General features: G+C 44.0%; 1 protein-coding gene across 1 annotated transcript in view; it reads right to left on the bottom strand.

The window, feature by feature from the left end:
• LOC126424555 (galactoside 2-alpha-L-fucosyltransferase Sec1-like) overlaps positions 1-23125 on the bottom strand; it is a 148516-nt gene that overhangs the window by 87885 nt on the left and 37506 nt on the right. The window contains exon 2 of the mRNA XM_050087302.1: positions 21642-21949. Within this exon, the coding sequence (XP_049943259.1) occupies positions 21642-21949 (308 nt within the window). The remainder of the gene's footprint in view (positions 1-21641; positions 21950-23125) is intronic.

Here is a 23125-nt window from a genome sequence, read left to right as displayed (position 1 = left end):
ATAAGATTCCATTGAAATCCCTATATTTAACCATTCCTAGACAACTGGAAGCTGTTTTGAATTCCAACAGTTTCCCAACCCCGTATTAAGCGTGGTACTGTATTGTGTTTTTTGTCCATTCTCTATGTGTCCTTGATATGGTAAAGAATGTTCTCGACTGTCAGAACTGAAGAGTGGTGGCAGTGAGAACACTGTTGATTTGACAGCGTGGCTGCTGTGTTGGCTTTCGTGTGTGAGCGCACGGATATATCTATTTGAACTAATATGTGCATCGTATCGGTGAACTGCAGAAATACAGTGATTAATACTGAGTAAGCTGTGCGCTCTGCTTTGATGTGTGGATGAACTAAGACACTTTTCACGCGTGGAATGGACACAAATCTGCGGGTAATGTATGAAACAATGCGTGTGCACGGTATCTGGTTTCATCATTTCCAGGACTGTGCTTGGATGTGAATAAGCCTCTAAGTGTCTCGTATCAATCAGTAAACTCAAAGTAGGAGATTGTACATAGGAATATATTCTGTCAAAATGTCAATGCGCCATATTTCAAATGGTGCACACTCTGGAACTCCATTCCCGCGACATTAAGCTCACGACGACAGGTGCAATGGTACAGGCGCCCTTCCATTACCTGCAACGGATGTACAGCGGACTTTCTCTTCTTTCTTTGTTTATTTTTATTTATTTCACCCGCCCCCCCCCCCCCTCCCGCCCGGCGCCATATCGGCAAGGATGAGCTGTCAACGGATACAATGTTTCCCTCTTTAGCCACATGAGAGGAAAATTTTAAGGAACATGGTATAAAAACTGGTCACCGCGTTTGAACAAAAATAAACATTTGGACAGTAAAAAGACAGATCGTCAGTCGCGTAAGTTAAAATATAAAAGTTTGATGAATTAAAATATAGACTCAGATGGATAGAAAATGAGTGTCGCACACGAAGACTGTTGCATAAAGTAAAACGGAATGGCCGAGGTGTGACTTATTAAAAGAGGTACATGGATATGTGAAGAGACGACTGGAAATAGCCTGCCAGGGAGAAGGATATCAGGGGAACGGAGCAATTGAAGGCAGCGCGTAAGAGGGGGTTTGTAGGTGAATGTTTGGAGAAGGGACGGGGGACGAGTGGGTAGTTTCCGACCAAGACTCAGGAAGTAAAACTAAATGCCGTGTGGCTAGGGCCTGCCGTCGGGTAAACCGTTCACCTGGTGCAAGTCTTTCGAGTTGATGCCACTTCAGCGACTTGCATGTCCATGGGGATGAAATGATGAAGGATACCACAACACCGAGTCCCTGAGCGGAGAAATCGCCGACCCATCCGGGAATCGAATCCAGGCCGTTAGGCATGACATTCCTTCGCGCCGACCACTCAAATACCAGGGACGGACACTCAGGAAGTGAGTGTAGAGGATTGGAGGGGAAGGGAGCCCTGAAGATAGGTCTTATAGAGCGGGTATATATTAGGGCGGATGTCGTGGTCAGGTAACGGAAGGCGATTAAAGTTTCGTTTGGAGAAGATGTGGAGATTGTGGAGGTGCAGTGTTGGGGTAATGTGGTGGTAGAGGCGCGGTGAGCACTGGGGAACTGGCGGGTGTGCAGTGTCAGGTTTACAGGTAATGTAGGATATTCAGAGGCGTTCAGGATGGAAGAGTGGGCTGGGGAATCTGATAAGCATGTCCGAAAGCCTAGGCGGAGTGCATGGCGTTCGAGGATTTGTAGGGCGTGATATGAGGAGGAAGGAGCGGAAGTCAACGCCGCATTGTCATAGCAGAGAGTGGGTCGGAGTAGGGCTTTATAGGTGTGGAAGATTGTGGAACGGAGCAATCTCCACGTTCTGCCTCGTGGTAGCTTCAGTAATTCTAGTCTATTGTGGGCTTTATGTAGAATGGATAGTAGAGGCTTCCATGTTAGTCTGCGATCAAGTGTTAGTCCGAAATATTTCAGTGTGATAGTTAACTCGATAGGACGTTCGTAAATGGCAAGGTAAAAGTTATGGTAGCCGGTTTGGCGCATAGTTTTAATTTGGAGGGGAGGTTTCATATACAGGGTGTTGCAAAAAGGTACTGACAAACTTTCAGGAAACATTCCTCACACACAAATAAAGAAAAGATGTTACGTGGACATGTGTCCAGAAACGCTTAATTTCCATGTTACAGCTCATTTTAGTTTCGTTAGTATGTACTGTACTTCCTCGATTCACCGCCATGATTTCATACGGGATACTCTACCTGTGCTGCTAGAACATGTGCCTTTACAAGTACGACACAACATGTGGTTCATGCACGATGGAGCTCCTGCACATTTCAGTCGAAGTGTTCGTACGCTTCTCAACAACAGATTCGGTGACCGATGGATTGGTAGAGGCGGACCAATTCCATGGCCTCCACGCTCTCCTGACCTCAACCCTCACGACTTTCATTTATGGGGGCATTTGAAAGCTCTTGTCTACGCAACCCCGGTACCAAATGTAGAGACTCTTCGTGCTCGTATTGTGGACGGCTGTGATACAATACGCCATTCTCCAGGGCTGCATCAGCGCATCAGGGATTCCATGCGACGGAGGGTGGATGCATGTATCCTCGCTAACGGAGGACTTTTGAGCATTTCCTGTAACAAAGTGTTTGAAGTCACGCTGGTACGTTCTGTTGCTGTGTGTTTCCATTCCATGATTAATGTGATTTGAAGAGAAGTAATGAAATGAGCTCTAACATGGAAAGTAAGCGTTCCTGGACTCATGTCCACATAACATATTTTCTTTCTTTGTGTGTGAGGAATGTTTCCTGAAAGTTTGGCCGTACCTTTTTGTAACACCCTGTATACCACATTCCTAGCTACAGTTTTTCTAATAACGAGGTGATGCTGAAAAACAAGGCTTCCATTATGTTACATGAAAATTCTTAAATATTCTTAAATAAAACAAACGTTATTGCCATTCTACGTCTTTATTCTTCATGTCTACATGTTGGCAGCATTCTGCTGCTAGAGGGCTCCGTACTGTAGTGTGAAACACGACATTGTGTAAAGTATCGTCAGTGAATGGTTCAAATGGCTCTGAGCACTATGGGACTTAACATCTATGGTCATCAGTCCCCTAGAAAACGTCAGTGAAGGAGAAGCAGTGTGCTGTAATCGAGTTTTGAACTCGAGGAGTTCGTCCACACGTGGAGCACTCTCCCCTTCAGCATAACTACCAGTTTTCCTGAATGGAAGCAGACGTGGACGCGTTACACATCTGAATTGAAAACGTCGTCCAACGGACACAGTACGTTCAGGACATGGGTTCCCCTCTGTAAGTGTTAGAAGTTCGTCACGGGAATTTACGAACATCTATTATGTGGTATCTGTTCTTTCGGACATGTCCGAAATGCCGAGTGAGGGGTTCATGGGTAGGTGACGCTCGTTAATAGTTGGGAATTTGGATCAAATGGCTGGGGCGGGTAGGGTCAGTGCTTGCGTTATGTGGGAGATCCGGTCGCGAGTCCTGGTCCAACACAAAATTTTACGTGTTGATTCACTTAGATGCCAAAATGCGGCTAACGTAATTGAAAACCTTTGAATTTATCATTTCTTCGTTGTGATCAACTTCGCAGACGTTGCAGAATCAGCCTGAAGACGTATCGTCACTTTTGGGATTGCCAGTTTCAGATTTTTTAGGCTTGCTTTTGTCTTTCTCAGAGTCTTTGGCAAGAGTCAAGGAGGAGCCTCTTGTAAGGACTACCAGCGATCTCAACAGCTCTGCTTCTTAATCCTCTTTGTGACATTAGAATAAGGGAGATACAGGGTGTTTCAAAAATGACTGGTATATTTGAAACGGCAATAAAAACTAAACGAGCAGCGATAGAAATACACCGTTTGTTGCAAGATGCTTGGGACAGCAGTACATTTTCAGGCTGACAAACTTTCGAAATTACAGTAGTTACAATTTTCAACAACAGATGGCGCTGCAAGTGATGTGAAAGATATAGAAGACAACGCAGTCTGTGGGTGCGCCATTCTGTACGTCGTCTTTCTGCTGTAAGCGTGTGCTGTTCACAACGTGCAAGTGTGCTGTAGACAACATGGTTTATTCCTTAGAACAGAGGATTTTTCTGGTGTTGTAATTCCACCGCCTAGAACACAGTGTTGTTGCAACAAGACCAAGTTTTCAACGGAGGTTTAATGTACCCAAAGGACCGAAAAGTGATACAATAAAGGATCTGTTTGAAAAATTTCAACGGACTGGGAACGTGACGGATGAACGTGTTGGAAAGGTAGGGCGACCGCATACGGCAACCACAGAGGGCAACGCGCAGCTAGTGCAGCAGGTGATCCAACAGCGGCCTCGGGTTTCCGTTCGCCGTGTTGCAGCTGCGGTCCAAATGACGCCAACGTCCACGTATCGTCTCATGCGCCAGAGTTTACATCTCTATCCATACAAAATTCAAACGCGGCAACCCCTCAGCGCCGCTACCATTGCTGCACGAGAGACATTCGCTAACGATATAGTGCACAGGATTGATGACGGCGATGTGCATGTGGGCAGCATTTGGTTTACTGACGAAGCTTATTTTTACCTGGACGGCTTCGTCAATAAACAAAACTGGCGCATATGGGGAACCGAAAAGCCCCATGTTGCAGTCCCATCGTCCCTGCATCCTCAAAAAGTACTGGTCTGGGCCGCCATTTCTTCCAAAGGAATCATTGGCCCATTTTTCAGATCCGAAACGATTACTGCATCACGCTATCTGGACATTCTTCGTGAATTTGTGGCGGTACAAACTGCCTTAGACGACACTGCGAACACCTCGTGGTTTATGCAAGATGGCGCCCGGCCACATCGCACGGCCGACGTCTTTAATTTCCTGAATGAATATTTCGATGATCGTGTGATTGCTTTGGGCTATCCGAAACATACAGGAGTCGGCGTGGATTGGCCTCCCTATTCGCCAGACATGAACCCCTATGACTTCTTTCTGTGGGGACGCTTGAAAGACCAGGTGTACCGCCAGAATCCAGAAACAATTGAACAGCTGAAGCAGTACATCTCATCTGCATGTGAAGCCATTCCGCCAGACACGTTGTCAAAGGTTTCGGGTAATTTCATTCAGAGACTACGCCATATTATTGCTACGCATGGTGGATATGTGGAAAATATCGTACTATAGAGTTTCACAGACTGCAGCGCCATCTGTTGTTGAAAATTGTAACTACTGTAATTTCGAATGTTTGTCTGCCTGAAAATGTACTGTTGTCCCAAGCATATTGCAACAAACGGTGTATTTCTATCGCTGCTCGTTTAGTTTTTATTGCCGTTTCAAATATATCGGTCATTTTTTAAACACCCTGTATCTAGTGGGACTACTGACAGTCTCCTACTACAGGTTTGTTTAGTGTAAACTGAAGGATTCAGGGGAATAATTTCCGTTTGTTTGTCTCGATTTCGCTAGGAGTTCTTGAGTACTCGCTCATTTTTTCTTTCTCACTAGATTTAGTCTCCACAAAGTCCGAGTCCCGAAAAATGTATGGATCCAATGGCCACATTACACTTTGGAGAAGTCACTGACAACATTTTTTGTGGTTGCAGACCTGTCATATGTCCCTCCTAACACCAGAACAATCATAGTGTGACGAACATTGCTGTCACGTTTGCGCAAAGGCATATCTCCGCTAATCGGTTGTAATAAGCTGTAAGTGTCTTAAAAATCATTGTCTGTAGCCTATGAGAGGTTTGTGGAGGCAGGCAAAGCACGATAGTCCATTATCCCTACTAAAGTCATAGCACACGTAGCAGTACAATCGTTAGATCAATTAGAACACAAAATTAAATACTAGAACAAGTATTTTATTTTATTACTCTGTCCAAACAGGTCTCAGAAAGCTAAGTGATACTGACCAAGCGCAGCATCTTTCTCAGCCAATAGGTGTTGCTGGATGTGGATATAGAGGGGCACGGGATGGGCACACTGCTCGCTCAGTCACTATCAGTTCTCGTGACCAGAGCTCAATCAAGTTGCTCCTCAATAGGCCTCACAGTGGTTGAGCACAGCTCACGTGCCTACAACTGACAGTCAGACGTCTGAGTGCTAGCTAAGCCCGACAGCACTTAACTTCAGTTATCTGACACGAACTGGTGTTACCAGTGTGGCAAGGCCGTTGGCACAAGTGCAGTGAACATTATATTAAACTGTACCGGTACAGTATCCAGAGCCATTCAGCTGCCCCTACTGATGGACGTTATGCAACCTGCAACACCATCAAATACACACAAGAATTTCAAATTCTCTCACTCACTACACGCAGACTATTAGTTCTACAGAAAAAATGAACGTGACCTTTTCGCAGGAAATGTGATTTAGTGAAATTTTGAATTAGGCTGCGTTTTCGGCTAAAGGTTGCAGTTTTTTAAATTATTCGAGCAAAACGTACAAAACGGATCTTCAATCACGTTTTTCTTGAATTACTCGAAAACAGTGGCCTCTAGCGAAAGTGTATCCCATTACAAAACTTAGGTGTATTAAAATTCCTACGAAAAGGTCTTGTTAATTTTTTCTGTAAGAGTAGTAGTAGTTTGTGCGTAGCGAGTGAAAGAATATGAAAATCTTATGTGTGATGTTTGAAGGTGCTGCAGGCTGCAAAATCCCAGCGTTAGGAACACGTGAATCATCCCGTATAACACTGACCGTCAAACTGCTGCCCGCGGGCCACAGGCTGCCCGAAGCAAGTATTTGATCGGCCTGCAGTTAGCAGCTGTATATCATAATAATATGCTTCTAGCAATTAACAGCAGACTTAAATAATGGCTACTAACGGTAAGAGTTTCTTAGCAGTGTATTTTTCTTTCTCAGGACAAAAAAAAAAAAAAAGAATTGCAGATGCTGTAATATTTTAATATGTGCTTCATTTTAATTGATCTTCAAATGTGATATGTGCTTGTAGCAAGTAATACGAAATCAAAAGAATAATGATACTCAAAAGATGTAGAAAACATTTCTGGTCGTGTTTCTTAAGTCAATTACTATTATTAATTAATATGCTGTACTAATGTTTGAAGGTTATCAGTTAATAGCAAGATCGGTTCGGAAAGGTGTGGTTAAGTGGGCAGGACAGGAAAAACGGCCATTGCATATTTTTTCTCTCTGGACAGCGCTGCTGCCTGTCCAGAAGTGGTAACTCTAGTTCTGATATACATTGCCATTGTTGACAATGTGATGGCACAGGAAGCTCATTGCGTTATATTTTGGCAAAGACCTTTTGATTTTGAGCCGTCTGATGAAAGATAAGTGATTTATACGAGGGCTTCTCGGGAAGTAACAACCGATAGATTGGGAAATGGAGATGACAGTGAAAATCCGATGAAACATTGCACGGATGTATTGAGTAGTGCCTCTAGTATGTCTGTCAACAGCATCACGTCGTTCTTTTGTGTTCTGAGCACACGATGACGATGTGAAGATGCCTAGAACTGACAACAATATGGGTGCCCGCTGAGGCGTTTCGCCTGATTTCAGGCAATCCCACGTAACGTGACTGACACGCATTTCCGTCTTCGTGACAATTCTCCGCCGCACAGTGCAGTGGCAATGGGGACGCACCGCAGGAAAGGAAAGTGTTTGATCATCCATCATACAGCCCGGATTTGGCTCCCTGTGACGTTCATCTCTGCTCACATGAACCGCCGTCTATGAAGACAACATTTCGGCACAGACAACGAACTGCAAACCAGTGTGGAGAAGTGGCGGAAAGACAGCCGGCTGCCGTGAATGACAGGAATACTGGAAAGTCGGTACAACGCTACGGCAGACGTCTATGTCGGAGCGGCGACTATGAAGAGAAATTGGTGGAAGGTGTAAATCGTTTTCTGGTTTCCCTGTAGTTTCCATTTCGCGGCAGATCGTACCTTACTTTCCGAATAGCCCAAGTATTAATGTTGTTAGCTGACTTGTACGGAAACTAACGATTTTTTACAATATCAGTGTTTAAAGAACGTCTTTTGGTTAACTAATATAGTTCGTTACTGTTTATTTCAGTTTTATAGAGTTTTCTGTGGGTCACTACTGCCGACGTGGCGTTCGATTCGAAAGAGTGGCCACACTACTCGTCAGGGAAAAGTGTCCAATGTATTCGCCCTGGTGAGGGTTAGCTGCTGCCGAGAAATGTGCACAACAAGCTGACTTCTGAACGCTTTTATACAGAGTGTTACAAAAAGGCACTGCCAAACTTTCAGGAAACACACACAGAAAGAAAATATGTTATGTGGACATGTGTCCGGAAACGCTTACTTTCCATGTTAGAGCTCATTTTATTACTTCTCTTCAGATCACATTAATCATGGAATGGAAACACACAGCAACAGAACGTACCAGCGTGACTTCAAACACTTTGTTACAGGAAATGCTCAAAAGTCCTCCGTTAGCGAGGATACATGCATCCACCCTCCGTCGCATGGAATCCCTGATGCGCTGATGCAGCCCTGGAGAATGGCGTATTGTATCACAGCCGTCCACAATACGAGCACGAAGAGTCTTGACATTTGGTACCCGGGCTGCGTAGACAAGACCTTTCAAGTGCCCCCATAAATGAAAGTCAAGAGGGTTGAAGTCAGGAGAGCGTGGAGGCCACGGAATTGGTCCGCCTCTACCAATCCATCGGTCACCGAATCTGTTGTTGAGAAGCGTACGAACACTTCGACTGAAATGTGCAGGAGCTCCATCGTGCATGAACCACATGTTGTGTCGTACTTGTAAAGGCACATGTTCTAGCAGCACAGGTAGAGTATCCCGTATGAAATCGTGATAACGTGCTCCATTGAGCGTAGGTGGAACAACATGGGGCCCAATCGAGACATCACCAACAATGCCTGCCCAAACGTTCACAGAGAATCTGTGTTGATGATGTGATTGCACAATTGCGTGCGGATTCTCGTCAGCCCACACATGTTGATTGTGAAAATTTTCAATTTGATCACGTTGGAATGAAGCCTCATCCGTAAAGAGAACATTTGCACTGAAATGAGGATTGACACATTGTTGAATGAACCATTCGCAGAAGTGTACCCGTGGAGGCCAATCAGCTGCTGATAGTGCCTGCACTGGCTGTACATGGTACGGAAACAAGTGGTTCTCGTGTAGCACTCTCCATACAGTGACGTGGTCAACGTTGCCTTGTACAGCGGCAACTTCTCTGACGCTGACATTAGGGTTATCGTCAACTGTACGAAGAATTGCCTCGTCCATTGCAGATGTCCTCGTCGTTCTAGGTCTTCCCCAGTCGCGAGTCATAGGTTGGAATGTTCCGTGCTCCCTAAGACGCCGATCAATTGCTTCGAACGTCTTCCTGTCGGGACACCTTCGTTCTGGAAATCTGTCTCGATACAAACGTACCGCGCCACGGCTATTGCCCCGTGCTAATCCATACATCAAATGGGCGCCAACTCCGCATTCGTAAACAACCTGTTGATGCTACGTACTGATGTGCTTGATGCTAGTACTGTAGAGCAATGAGTCGCATGTTAACACAAGCACCGAAGTCAACATTACCTTCCTTCAATTGGGCCAACTGGCGGTGAATCGAGGAAGTACAGTACATACTGACGAAACTAAAATGAGCTCTAACATGGAAATTAAGCGTTTCCGGACACATGTCCACAAAACATATTTTCTTTATTTGTGTGTGAGGAATGTTTCCTGAAAGTTTGGCCGTACCTTTTTGTAACACACCGTATATACAAAACTGTCATCGACCGTCCTGTCCCTGTGACATAATTGTGAATGAAATCATGTTGTTTAGAAACCATCTCTGTTCCGCTATATTCGGCCTAATTGAATTCCCATTGAAAACGGTCTGCAGCAGCCGCTTGTCATTCTCTCAGATACTAGGGCCTGAAGATGCCTGGAAATCGTGGCCGGAAATCAAAAAACAAACGTGGAATGCCGTCGCGGTCGCACTGGTCACGGTATCCGCCCTAGTCACAGTGTGGGTCTTCAGAAAAAAGCCGTTCCATTATACCTGCTTTTTCACTTAAAAATATTTGGTATGATATCTTGTAATATGCGGATTCATAATATGTAAGTGGAATGCCTCTATCAATAACCATGATTTGGTGAAAATTTAACTTTTTTTCTTGTGGTCACTTTAACCCCCACTCTTTTTCCCCGTTCCTATGCGCCCCGATGTGTCCACCTACGGTGTCAGTACTGGCACTTGAGCTAAAACGTCTCTAGAACACTGCTGTACAAGAAAAGCGGTGGTACAGTTTATAAGACGACGCCATACTTTTTATACATTTTTGTAAGTATAGTTATATGTTATGTAAACTATAAATAGACATTACATACAGGGTGAAGAAAGGTTCCTGCACTCGGACTTAGCAGCGCGATTCCTCACATACTGGCAATACAAAAATGTCTCTCAGAAAATTTCGTCCTGTGCATATTTCGGGCAGTGAATGGATTTGAAGGACTGGCAGTCTGGCAACACGAATCACATGCACGATAACTACCTCTGACAGCACATACAGCAGTGAATTGTGTTTTGGGTTAGCGTGTAGGATGTCGAGGGTTCGATTCTGGGTCTAGGCTTATTTATTTTTATTTGCTAAAAGTAGTCTGCGTGGTATGGTATCTTAATCGTTGTGGGTCTTCTACAAAACCTTTGCAGTTACGTACTACAACACAGAAATGGAAGTACAATCGTTTTCATTGGTTACATTTTAAAGAAATCTTTTGCACTTCGTGGACTCTAATTATTTCGCATCACTGCATGTACTACATTTAAAACTTTTTTTGTGTACACAATCCCCCAGTGGTCCCATCGATTAATACCAACTATTATACTTGCCAGGTTCAGGCCCACTACATTTTGTTAAGCCCTTACTTCATCTTCCTTGAGCAACGTCCTTTGAAAAATAATTTCGATGGGACCATTCGGGGACGGTACACAGAAAACAGGTTTGGAATCTGATAGATGCAGTGGCGCGAAATAATTCGCGTCCACGACGTACAAAAATGCTGACCAATGAAAACGATCGTCCTTCCATTTCTGTGTTCGTGGTACGTAACTGCAAATGTTTCATACCTGTATGACGATTAGGACGCCAGATGCCGTACCACGGAGACTACTTTTAGCGAACAGAAACAAATAAGCTTGAACCATCTATCTCCTGAGTGCTTTTTTTTTTTTTTTTTTAAATTTTCATTTTGTTCGCTTTCATTCGTTGTATGTGCTCGGGGCGGACGTCGCAAAACATCCGTTTAAGTTTGTTTTTGATCGGTTGACTCAGTTTTTTCAGTTACAGACGGCTGCTAACCCTCTGACCTAACACGCTGAGCTACCGTGCCGGTTGAGTGTTAAGCCGAGACGCTGTCCACTGCACAGACTGCACAGCACTGCCCCACCTCTCTCAGAGGCAGTTACTGACACTTGATCCACTTTTGCCAGATTGGCAGTCTTTAACGTCCATTTACTGCCCGTAATATGCAGAGGATCTAATTTTGCGAGAGACATTTTTGTTTTGCCAGTATGTGAGGAATCGCGCTGCCGAGTGCTCGAATTTTTCTTCACCCTGTATAAGTACGAGTACAGATGCTTACTCTCACAAACAAATATTTATTTCCTTGAACCACTCCACGCAAAAATTATCAACGGTCTATGGAACTAGTCACGTATAAATGGCTAGATACAACGTAATACATGTTCTTCCAATATGCAGTCTCACCATCCAAATAGTTTGCTAAAGACGTTAGTAGTACAATTTAAATGATGGTGTAACTTATAGGAATTTAACCACATCGCTCTGTGATGCACAATTCCTCTACAGTACCGTCGGTTGCAGTAGTTAGATAAGTACATTCACAATGATGCCATGCTCGTTAAACGAATCCATGACGAAACATGCCATTCTTTTTTGGATCTTATGTATCTCCCTGATTCACGTCCAAGACTGATGATAGTACTCAAGAAGACGTTGAACAAGTGTTTTGTAAAGAAATTCTTTTGTGAGTGTACCACATTTCCTCAGGAATCTTTCAATAATTTGCAACCTTGCATCTACTGTTTTCTTCCAACACGTTTTACACTGCTGGGCATTAAAACTCCGCATGTACGAAGGACAGCATATAATGTAATTTTACTTACTGTGTTTATGCGATACACGAATACTTTGAAGCAGATATCTTCGGAGTAGTGAAGCAACTTAAATCGCTTAATAAAAGCAAGTCATCTGGTCCAGCCTGTACTCAAATTAGGTTCCTTTCACAGTAAGGTGATGGCATATCTCCATATTTAACAATCATATATAACGGCACGCTCGACGAAGGATCCGTACCCAAAATTTCGAAAGCTGCATAGGTCACAATAAATTACAAGCCCTTATGGTTAACGTCCATATGCAGCAAGATTTTGGAACGTACGTTGTGTTCGAATATTACGAATTTGCCGGCCGCGGTGGTCTCGCGGTTCTAGGCGCTCAGTCCGGAGCTGCGCGACTGCTACGGTCGCAGGTTCGAATCCTGCCTCGGGCATGGATGTGTGTGATGTCCTTAGGTTAGTTAGGTTTAAGTACTTCTAAGTTCTAGGGGACTGATGACCACTGATGTTATGTCCCATAGTGCTCAGAGCCATTTGAACCATTATGAATTACCTTGAAGAGAACAGTCTTTTGACACAGAGTCAATACGGATTCAGAAAACACCATTCTTGTGAAACACAATTAGCTCTTTACTCACACAAAGCATCGAGTGCTATCGACTAAGAATTTCAGAATTATTCCATATTTCTAGATTTCTGGAATGCTTTTGACACCGTACCTCACAAGCGGCTTGAAGCCAAATTGCGCCTTTACGCAATATCGTTCAGCCATGTGACTGGATTCGTAATTTCCTGTAAGGGGGTCACAGCTCGCAGTAATTGACGGAAAGACGTCGAGTAAAACAGAACTTATTTCTGGCGTTCCCCAAGGTACTGTTACAGGCCCTCCGTTGTTCCTTATCTGCATAAACGATTTAGGAGACAATCTGAGCAGCCGTCTTAGGTTGTTTGCAGATGAAGCTGTCGTTTGTCGCCTAGTAAAGTCATCAGAAGATCAAAAGGAATTGCAAAACGATTTATTTAAGATATCTGTATGGTACGAAAATTGACAATTGACCCTAAATAATGAAAAGTGTGAGGTCGTCCACATGAATGCCAAAAGGGATCCGTTAAACTTCGGTTACATGATAAATCAGTCAAATCTAAAGGCCGAAAATTCAAGTAAATACCTAGGAATTAAATTACGAAAAACTTAAATTGAAAAGAACACACAGAAGATGTTGTGGAGAAGTCGAACCAAGGGCTGCATTTTATTGGCAGAACACGTAGAAGATTCAACAGTTATACTAAAGAGTCTGCCTACACTACGCTTGTCCGTCACCTTTTTTGGTACCGCTGTGCGGTGTGGGATCGTTACCACATAGGATTAACGGAGTACATCGAGAACGTTCAGAAAACGTTAGCACGTATGCTTCTATCGAGAAATAGGGGACAGAGTGTCACGGCATGATACAGGATTTGGTTCAAAAATGGTTCAAATGGCTCTGAGCACTATGGGACTTAACATCCATGGTCATCAGTCCCCTAGAACTACTTAAACCTAACTAACCTAAGGACATCACACAACACCCAGTCATCACGAGGCAGAGAAAATCCCTGACCCCGCCGGGAATCGAACCCGGGAACCCGGGCGTGGGAAGCGAGAACGCTACCGCACGACCACGAGCTGCGGGCTCAGGATTTGGGGTAGGATCTTCTCACGAAATTTCAGTCACCAAGTTTGACCTCCATATGCGAAAATATTTTGTTGATGTCATCCTACGTAGGAAGAAATGACCACCGTAATAAAATAAGGGAACTCAGAGCTCGCACGGAAAGATGTTCATTTTTTCCGCGTGCTGTTAGAGAGTGGACTAACAGAGAGTTATTATGAAGGTGCGTCGATAAACCCTCTGCCAGAAACTTAAGTGTGATTTGGAGATTAGTCGTATAGAATTAGTAGGAAGGATGCGTAATTAAATTTGTTGGATATTTGCGGGTGTACAGAGTCGCCACTTCTGCCAACAACAGTACGATTGAGTCGGTGGGGCATGGAGTTGAACTGACCTTGGATGACAGTTGTGGGCACGTAATTCCATGCTCCTTCAACTCCATGCCAGATTTCTTCAACTATAGAAATTCCACAACCAAAGAACTGGTGTTTTCCGCGAATTATGGCTGGACAGAGCAACAATAATCTAACACTCTCTATACTGAGGCAGGTCAGGACAGCACAGGCATAGGCAACATGCAGTCTTGCATTATATTATTGACAGCTAACTTCACAAATACCTTGAAGATAGTGCACAGCCAGCGACATTAGCTCATCAGAGATGTAATGGTTGCTGACCAAATTATGAGCTGTGCGAACCAGTGGCAATCTTGTTTGAGCAATGACACTAACATTGATAGTCGTGTCATACCTTAAATGATATCTCTAGTGAGGCCGAAGTGGTCTGAGGCAGCGAGCGGAGACGGTGTCTCTCACGGATAGTATGGGTCACGCGCAGGAGGGCTGTGAGCTGTGACGTCACAGTGAACCGTCTCTCCACGCCGCAGTGCATTGGAGCTTACAGGCACACGGTGCATCATGCGTAACTCATATGCACGTGTGAATGTTTTAGTGTATTATTACTATTATTATTAACCTCTGTACTAGATTATTTTTTCTATGTAGGTGAAATGCTAGTGTGAGGCCTCTGAAGGATGTCAACCTCTTTCACCATCTTGGAAGGCACTGCATTTTTTTTCTGGGGGAAGAGGCTCACACTGAATTAGATTACATAGAGCTGTAGCGCGAAGAAACTGCCTACAATGTCATTTTAAACTCTTTAACTGTATTTTAACACTTCTCATTTTCTATTCTGAAAGGTTAATTTACAAGTTTTTCTTATTTTCGCAGTTTTTGTCTTTGTTCATTCACAGTTCGCTTACTAACTTTTCATTTAGTTTTTCTCGTTAATAACTTTCATTCTGATGAAAGTGCGTGTCCTTACAAAACACGATTACTGGATACTTTAACCTTACAAAAACTTGTGGGTTACAATTGGATGAAGCTGACGTCGAATTATTGAAATTCTCTTTCCATTTTCAAACAGAATTCCATACAACTTTCTGTTGGCTTCATTAAATTTCCTGTCTAAACTGTTTGAAGCCAATTCTTTCCCGAAACATTTACGTGATCATTTAGTTTACCACAGAAAAATACTAATTTGGGGTGTTTGCGTTTAAGTCTGTAAGTAACATGGTCTCTAACAACTCAACATTGGTCTTAAAATGTAGAAAATTGTTCCCTTCGCATTCGCTGCAATTCTCAAAAATTTCTTCCATCTCTGAAACAATTTCTACAACTCCCTTGTTGTTGCACTCACTTTCCTGCAGACTATAAGTGTCCTGTTCCTCAGAAGATGACAATTCCACAGTTGTATCTCGAGTTTTTGGAAGGATATTAGCACGCAAAGTATAAAATTCTTCCTCTTCTCGCACATACCACGTGACAGGATTTCGCTTGCGTTACTGCTCAGAATCAAAGAATTAATTCCTTGGGAGACGGTAGTCAGGGAATCTCCCCAGCATCTTGCTTTTGGAAAAGTGGCTCTCAAGAACATCTTGATTGCATCTTGAAGATATGACGTACTTTTCTGCTGTGGTTAGTACAACTGGTGATCGTGCAGCAAACCATTATTTTTCATTCCGAAACTTGCTGTAACAATTCCTCAGTACACTGACAATGATCTTGGTGTAACTGCGTACTCAATCACTGACCGCTAACAAAAGTTTGTGCAGTAGTAAAGAGAACGAAGGGATTGAAATCGAAGGAAAGAGACTGGCATACTTAGCCAATGCAGACGACATCTGTTTACTCTCTAGGTTCGGAAGAGGAGTTGGAGCAAATGACCAAAGCACTAAAGGAGGCTGCCAGCAAATTTGGGCAAAACATAAACGAAGCCAAGACAGAGTACCTCGTTATGACGCGTGGTCATTGTCAGACTGCTGATCATCTACAATCACTGCAGGTTGGGGACCAGTCCTACAAGAGAGTGCAAGAATTCAAATACTTAGGGGCACTTTTCACTGAGAACTCGTCATGTGAAGCAGCCATTAATGCCAGAATACAAGCAGGAAACCGATCTTACCACAGCCTAGCACAACTGCTTCGGTCCAAATCTCTCTCCAGACAGTTCAAGATTCGACTGTACAAAACCCTGATCCAGCCTGTTGTTCTATATGGCTGTGAGACATGGAGTATCCGGAAACAGGACTTCCATAAGCTCCTTGTCTTTGAGAGAAAAGTGCTTCGGAAGATCTTCGGTCCATTTCTGGATGCAGATACAGGGGAATGGAGGATCAGATACAACCAAGAGCTTGAGGAACTATACCAGCAGCCCAACATAGCAGGAGCTGTCAAAGCCAAACGAATGCAGTGGGCCGGCCATGTGGCCCGGATGGAGGATCACAGATGGCCTCGGAAGCTCCTGGATTTCACACCTACAGGAAAGAGACCGCCAGGGAGACCCAAGAAGCGTTGGAGGGATGGACTCCATGAAGATTTAAAACAAATGTCAATGTGGCCGAATGGCGGATAGCAGCAATGGACAGAATAACAGTGGAGGAGGAAACTTGTAGATGCGTGCGGTCCACAGGGCCTGATCACGTAGTAGTAGTAGTAGTAGTAGTAAACAGCCTTGTTTTTGCTCCTGAACGCAGTTACAAAAAATGGTTGAAATGGCTCTAAGCACTATGGGACTTAACACCTAAGGTCATCAGTCCCTCAGACTTAGAACTACTTAAATCTAACTAAACTGACATCACACACATCCATGCCGAAGGCAGAATTCGAACCTGCGACCGTAGCAGCAGCGCGGTTCCGGACTGAAGCGCCTAGAACAGCTCGGTCACAGCGGCCGGCAACGCAATTACAATACAGCACGTTCGGTAGTTGCAGGCTTCTGAGTACTGGTTGGGTTCACGCTGACGTCAGCGGCGCGGCGTGCTAGTACACACACACCTCTTGATCCCTACCGTGCAGTCTGGTACCCGTGGGCCCTCTGTCGCTTCTTAGCGATCTTGAAGGACAGAGACAGGCCTGTTCGCTGCCTTGGCTATGCGGCGCCGGAGGACGTTACTGCGTCGAGGGAGCCGGCCCGCCTCTGCCTCGGTTACACGGGGAAGGCTACCTCTTCGGTGCCTGGACTGCTCGCACCTACCCAGGGTACTTTCCGGCCGTTTTCCGCCCTGGCTTCTTGTTTTCAGCTGTGCCTCCTTAGCGCCGTGTTCGTTACGGCCGCTGAGCCGTTCTCCCCTGATTAGCATGACTGAGCATCGCTACAGCTTATGATCATTGGGTGAGCGCATCTTTATGTACTACTTCGCTATTTGCAACATTTTGGAGAACATGTGATGTTAGCCTGTCTGTCAATTCGTTACCGTTTGTACTGTGTACTTTCACACAGTGTTATCTTGTATTTTGTTGAAACTGACTGTCGAGATCTGGTACTCAGCTCAGCCTCTCGCTTTATAAGCCAGCATAACTTGGCTTTTAAATAGTAAAGGGTCCTAATGTTTACGAGTTGTCATCGCTGATAAAGCCGGATCTGGTAACTGCTGAATTGTTTCCTCTTGCGGAGCCCAACTGACGTTTTACATAAATAGGTTATTTTCAGTAACGTTTTTTTAATGTATTTCGTGTGTTGTGGATTAAAAGGCTGTTGCCATTTTGAGACTAATAGTTTGATTCTTTCAGTACACTGCTAAGCAAATTGTAAAGGGGCTGTTGCTTTGTGTCATTTATCTTAAGTGGTAGTTGTGTCACTTCAACTTAAATGGGAGCTAAAGAACTCCTTTAACCTTGTAATCAATGTATACGTTATATATTCTGCATTTCCATTGGCCTTTTACATTAAGATGTATGTATCTTAAAGAATGTTTTATTGTGTGTTGTACAAGTGGGAGCCTCAGGTACTTCGAGGTTGCCCATGTTGTAAGGAATCCGAAAATTTTCCAGTGACGTCGGACTGGTACCTCCACTCCCGAGAATTTACTTATTTCTAGCATTTACTTTTCATATTGGTGATCTGATTCAAACTGTCATGTTTGCTGTAACTTTTGTGATGAATTAATTTCATTGCATCAACTGATACTTTGAAAGGTTGCAAAATTTCTGTCTAACTTCACTTTATACTAGCATATTTTTTTAATTATATGCAGATCGAAAGAAGGGGCATGAAGGAAGCTGGGCATTTGCTTAGGTTTGAAAAATTGCTTCCTTAATTGCTTAAAATTAAAATTCAGATTTTACTTAAACATATTCTTAATTCAGTCAGCTGTAAAGTAATAAGAAAATTGTGATGGTATTAATAAATGTGTATATGATAATCATTACGAATGATGTTCAATCCCTTAAGGTCCAGTCCTTCCTGTCAAGGCTACCGACATGAAAGTAGTGCATTATAGTGCTGTGTTTATGGCGGCACCCTACACCATCACACTACTCAAAAGTGCTGATAAGTGATGCACTATGTCACAACGATGACTGAGATCTGGCCTTGTTCATTGTTCATTGTCGCCAAACCCTCCACACACACACACACACACACACACACACACACACACACACACACACACACACACACCATCCACTTCCTCTTCATCCCACATGATGCCTCTCCAGTTTCTAGAGCAGAGCTCGTGCCAGCAGACCTTCCTTGGTCTGTACAGGAGTCTCACAAATTAAACTTTTCATATGTCCACACAAGAAGTAGCCCACAGGAGTTTAGTCTGGCGGTCGTGGCGGCCACGTGGTTGAACCACCTCAGCCTCTCTATCTTTCACCATATGGTCTGTCGAGATGCCTCTGAACCGCATGTGAAGTAAGGTCGTGCACCATCATGCTGAAACCACATTTCCTGACGAACATGCAGTGCCACAGCTTTCAAGAACGGGTCCAATGCGTTTTGCAGGAAGATCAAGTAAGCAGGATCAGTTTGCTTGACTGGAAAGACGTATGGCCCAATCACATGACAGTCCAGAATATACCTGCATACACTTTAATTACCAAATTAGTGCTAATATCCCTGAGCATGCATGGCACAAAGGTTTCCACCTGCCCAGATGTACCTGTTTAGCGAATTCTGAACACAGTTCCTAGAGAACATATATTCATCTGTGAACAGAACTTGTTGTGGAGACACAGTATGCAGCAGTGCAGGAACTGTGGCAGGCAGGACCGATAATGTGCACCCTTACTACGTGGTAGGGAAGTAACTGTTGCTCACACAGATGTCCCAGACAGTACTGTGACTAACACTCATTGCACGCACTGTTGTTCAAGAACTCGTTCACGGGTTCTCTTCAATGCCTTGCAGTACATCATCTTCAAATTCGGGCGTGCCGCGTTTCCACGGAGCACCAGGTTCCTGCCTCCTCACGGTGAAGGTAGCTCTTTCTCAGAGCTGCTGTGTATCTTGGTTAAATGTTTTTGTGATGGCGTGCTACATTGTGGAAAACGTTCTTGATACAGCCAACTAGCACCTCTTCTGTTATCTCGAGCTTCACCATATTCAAGGATCATGTCTGCGTGCTCCGATAACATGTACCGAACTGTGTTTACTACATTGGAGCTGGTCAGGTATTGAACAGGTCTCGTACAAAGATAGACATCTAGTAACATCTGGTGGCTGTCTGACATAGTACACATCATAGTGTCCCCTCTATTGCATACCAGGACAAGCAGTTCTCTGGCGTTTCTCTTTCTTTCAACAGATGTGGACGCATTGCACACCTGAATAGAAACCGTCGTAGAACGGAAATTGTAAGTTTTCTGAAAAAGATTTCCTCCTCAAAATACTGGGTGATCAAAAAGTCAGTATAAATTTGAAAACTGAATAAATCACGGAATAATGTAGATAGAGAGGTACAAGTTGACACACATTCTTGGAATGACATGGGGTTTTATTAGAACCAAAAAAATACAAAAGTTCAAAAAATGTGCGACAGATGGCGCTTCATATGATCAGAATAGCAATAATTAGCATAACAAAGTTAGACAAAGCAAAGATGATGTTCTTTACAGGAAACGCTCAGTATGTCCACCATCATTCCTCAACAATAGCTGTAGTCGAGTAATAATGTTGTGAACCGCACTGTAAAGCATGTTCGGAGTTATGGTGAGGCATTGGCGTCGGATGTTGTCTTTCAGCATGCCTTGAGATGTCGGTCGATCACGATACACTTGCGACTTCAGGTAACCCCAAAGCCAATAATCGCATGGACTGAGGTCTGGGGACCTGGGAGGCCACGCATAACGAAAGTCGCGGCTGGGCACACGATCATCATCAAACGGCGCGCGCAAGAGATCTTTCACGCGTCTAGCAATATGGGGTGGAGCGCCAACCCGCATGAACATCGTGCGTTCCAGCAGGTGTTTATCAGTTTCCACGACAGTTCTAGGATTTTCGGTAGCTCAAATTCTGCAGTTTTGGGTGTTGACAGACCCACCAATCGTCATCGCCCGCCATCTTTTGAAACGCCCACACCGCAAATGCCCTCCGCTTCACTGAATCGCCAGGTAACAGTTCGTGATGCCGATGGATTTTGTACGGATAGCATCGGAGGGTACGCTTGAGTGCCAACCAAACAGTAGTGTATGGAATGCCGGTGCAATGTACGACTGCATGAGCGCTGACTTCCCCGTGCATAGACGAACCCGCTACAGTCTCCATTTCTTCCTGAACTGTCTCAGCTGCATTACGCCTTTTGCTCGGTCGACCACATTGGGATCTATCGTCTAAACAACCCGTGGCTTCGAACTTCGAAATCATTCTCTCCACAGCTGCATTTGTCAACGGACCTTTACCCATACGAATCCCCTTCCAATGACGATAGGATCATAACGCTGAACTAGCACATTCCCTGTTCTGATAATACAGCTTCACTAAAAGTGCCTTTTCAGGTAACGTCAACATGCTGCGACTGCTGGTGCATTTGATTCTCTCTCTCATTACAGCTCCTTTTATACACGGTTGTCATGTGCTGTCACTGACGTTTTAATGTCCAGCGCCATCTGTCGGACATTTTGTGATATTTGTTTGTTTGTTTTTTTTTTCCTAATATTCCAAGCATGTGTCAATTTTTATCTCTCTATCTACATTATTCCGTGGTTTATTAAGTTCTCAAATTTATACTGACTTTTTGATCACCCGGTACTAAGTACTCACTCTCCTATCCAAGTTCTAGAAGTTTGTTATGGGAATTTCCGAACGCCCTGACTGTATTGTAGATGGCGGTGTTACTCCTGTAAACTTTGTGCTGATGCACTGAAATACTAAATCACCTGCATATCCAAGCCAATTATTTATTTGTTATGAGCCACTTTTTTGGAGCTGCTATTTTAATGGCCAACAGTGTATATGGCCATTCCACTAAGGGTCGTCATGGGCAGTTATTCACAATAATTTCATGATTTTTACTGTTCACAGTGATTTTTTTGGCACTTACATAGTTCAAATGGACCTTACTGACTATTTATGTTCAGTATGTTACATTTCTTTACGTACCTGAGGATGACAGGCATGTGCCTACTCCGTGCCCATCTCACCGTTTCCTCTACACTGAGTGGATGTGGAGGCTGTCTCTGATCGTCGTTCAGCACTTCGTTCTCAGTAAGATTCTGTCCCCGGCACGGAGGATGCTGCAGAAGCACGGACAAAGGGTCTGCAGTGAGGTTGTCAAAGACTGCAGCCAGCAACTTGGAAATGTTGGATGGGACAGCTAGTTGCAGATGGTGGCGCCGCGCCACTGCAGCTGCAGAAGCGTACTCTAGCACGAGGTTCCCCAGTCTGCCACCAGGTTGCACTGTCACTACACCCTCCAGGCAGACTGCAGCTGGTCCGGTTCTGCTGCTGTCTGCACACAATTCACAACAGCTTCTCAAGACTCGTCTTTGTTTGCAGGCCACTCTCTTCATGTACACAACCTGTTGACTGTCAAAAGGCTGTAGGGAGTGGAAGTGGAGGTGGAGAGTTTGTTACGTCTCGAAAATATAACTCGATGTCACCGTCAGTTTTAAAATGCCACAGATGTGTTCAGTTCTAATAAAATACGGTATATAAAATTTTTAATATAGCAATAATAAATTTTTTAGTTACCTTAAAGTGTATCAAATACTTTATTATAATAATAACAATAATAATTAGTTGAAATCAGTGTTAATTCATTGCTTTACCAAAACATCCAAGTAATTACTACTCAGAAAACTACAGTGTGTGAAAGTTACACATCCAAAAATGAAACACGTGTGTAGGAGAGCAAATTACTCATTTTATCATATCGATATGACTAGCTCCCAGTAGGACTCTGCAGCTCCCCACATCCCTTCTCTTCTTCACCCCTCTTCCTTCCCCTTCCTTCTCTCCACCCAACACTCTCCCCTCCCACCTTCCTCAGCCACACCCCCACTCCTAAGCCATATCCCTGTTTTGCAAAGTTCTAGGGGGGACTGATGACCTCAGATGTTAAGTCCCACAGGGCTCAGAGCCATTATTGTTTTGCAAAGAGGCCAATCAGAGAGATATTAAGCCAATACACATATTTACCTCTTCCACTTGCAGCTCAGTGTTTTACTGTCCAATTACATTTCTCAACTGCTCCTTAAACCACATCTCTTTCTTGGCAATAGCCAGATCAAAGGACTTCCTACAGCAAGTGCGTTTGTGTGTGTGTGTGTGGGGGGGGGGGGGGGATGGGATGGGGACTGGGGAGTGCAGGGGGGGGGGGGGGAGGAATAACATCATTCTAGTCCCAAGTTGTTCGCCATTGCTTATCATCTGCATGACATCAGACATATTCATGTCATTGCCAAATATCAATTCACTTTCTGCACTCCTAAAATTATGAAACGTTATACTATTATTGGTTTGAGAGGGCATATTGGCTTATTTTTCTAGATTTCCTGTTTTTTATATAAATCTTGTGAGCAGTATGTGCTTAAGCATGCATTTTGATGTTGTGGGCATCACAAACAGATGGTAGCTTTGTGTTTTAAGTGTTCCCAAGTAAGAGATTTGGAGACACAGCTACTTA

The sequence above is a fragment of the Schistocerca serialis genome, chromosome 10 (assembly GCF_023864345.2).
Source record: "Schistocerca serialis cubense isolate TAMUIC-IGC-003099 chromosome 10, iqSchSeri2.2, whole genome shotgun sequence".
Lineage (NCBI taxonomy): Eukaryota > Metazoa > Arthropoda > Insecta > Orthoptera > Acrididae > Schistocerca > Schistocerca serialis.
Note: the sequence above shows the minus strand (reverse complement) of the source record. Positions and strands in the feature narration are given on the sequence as shown.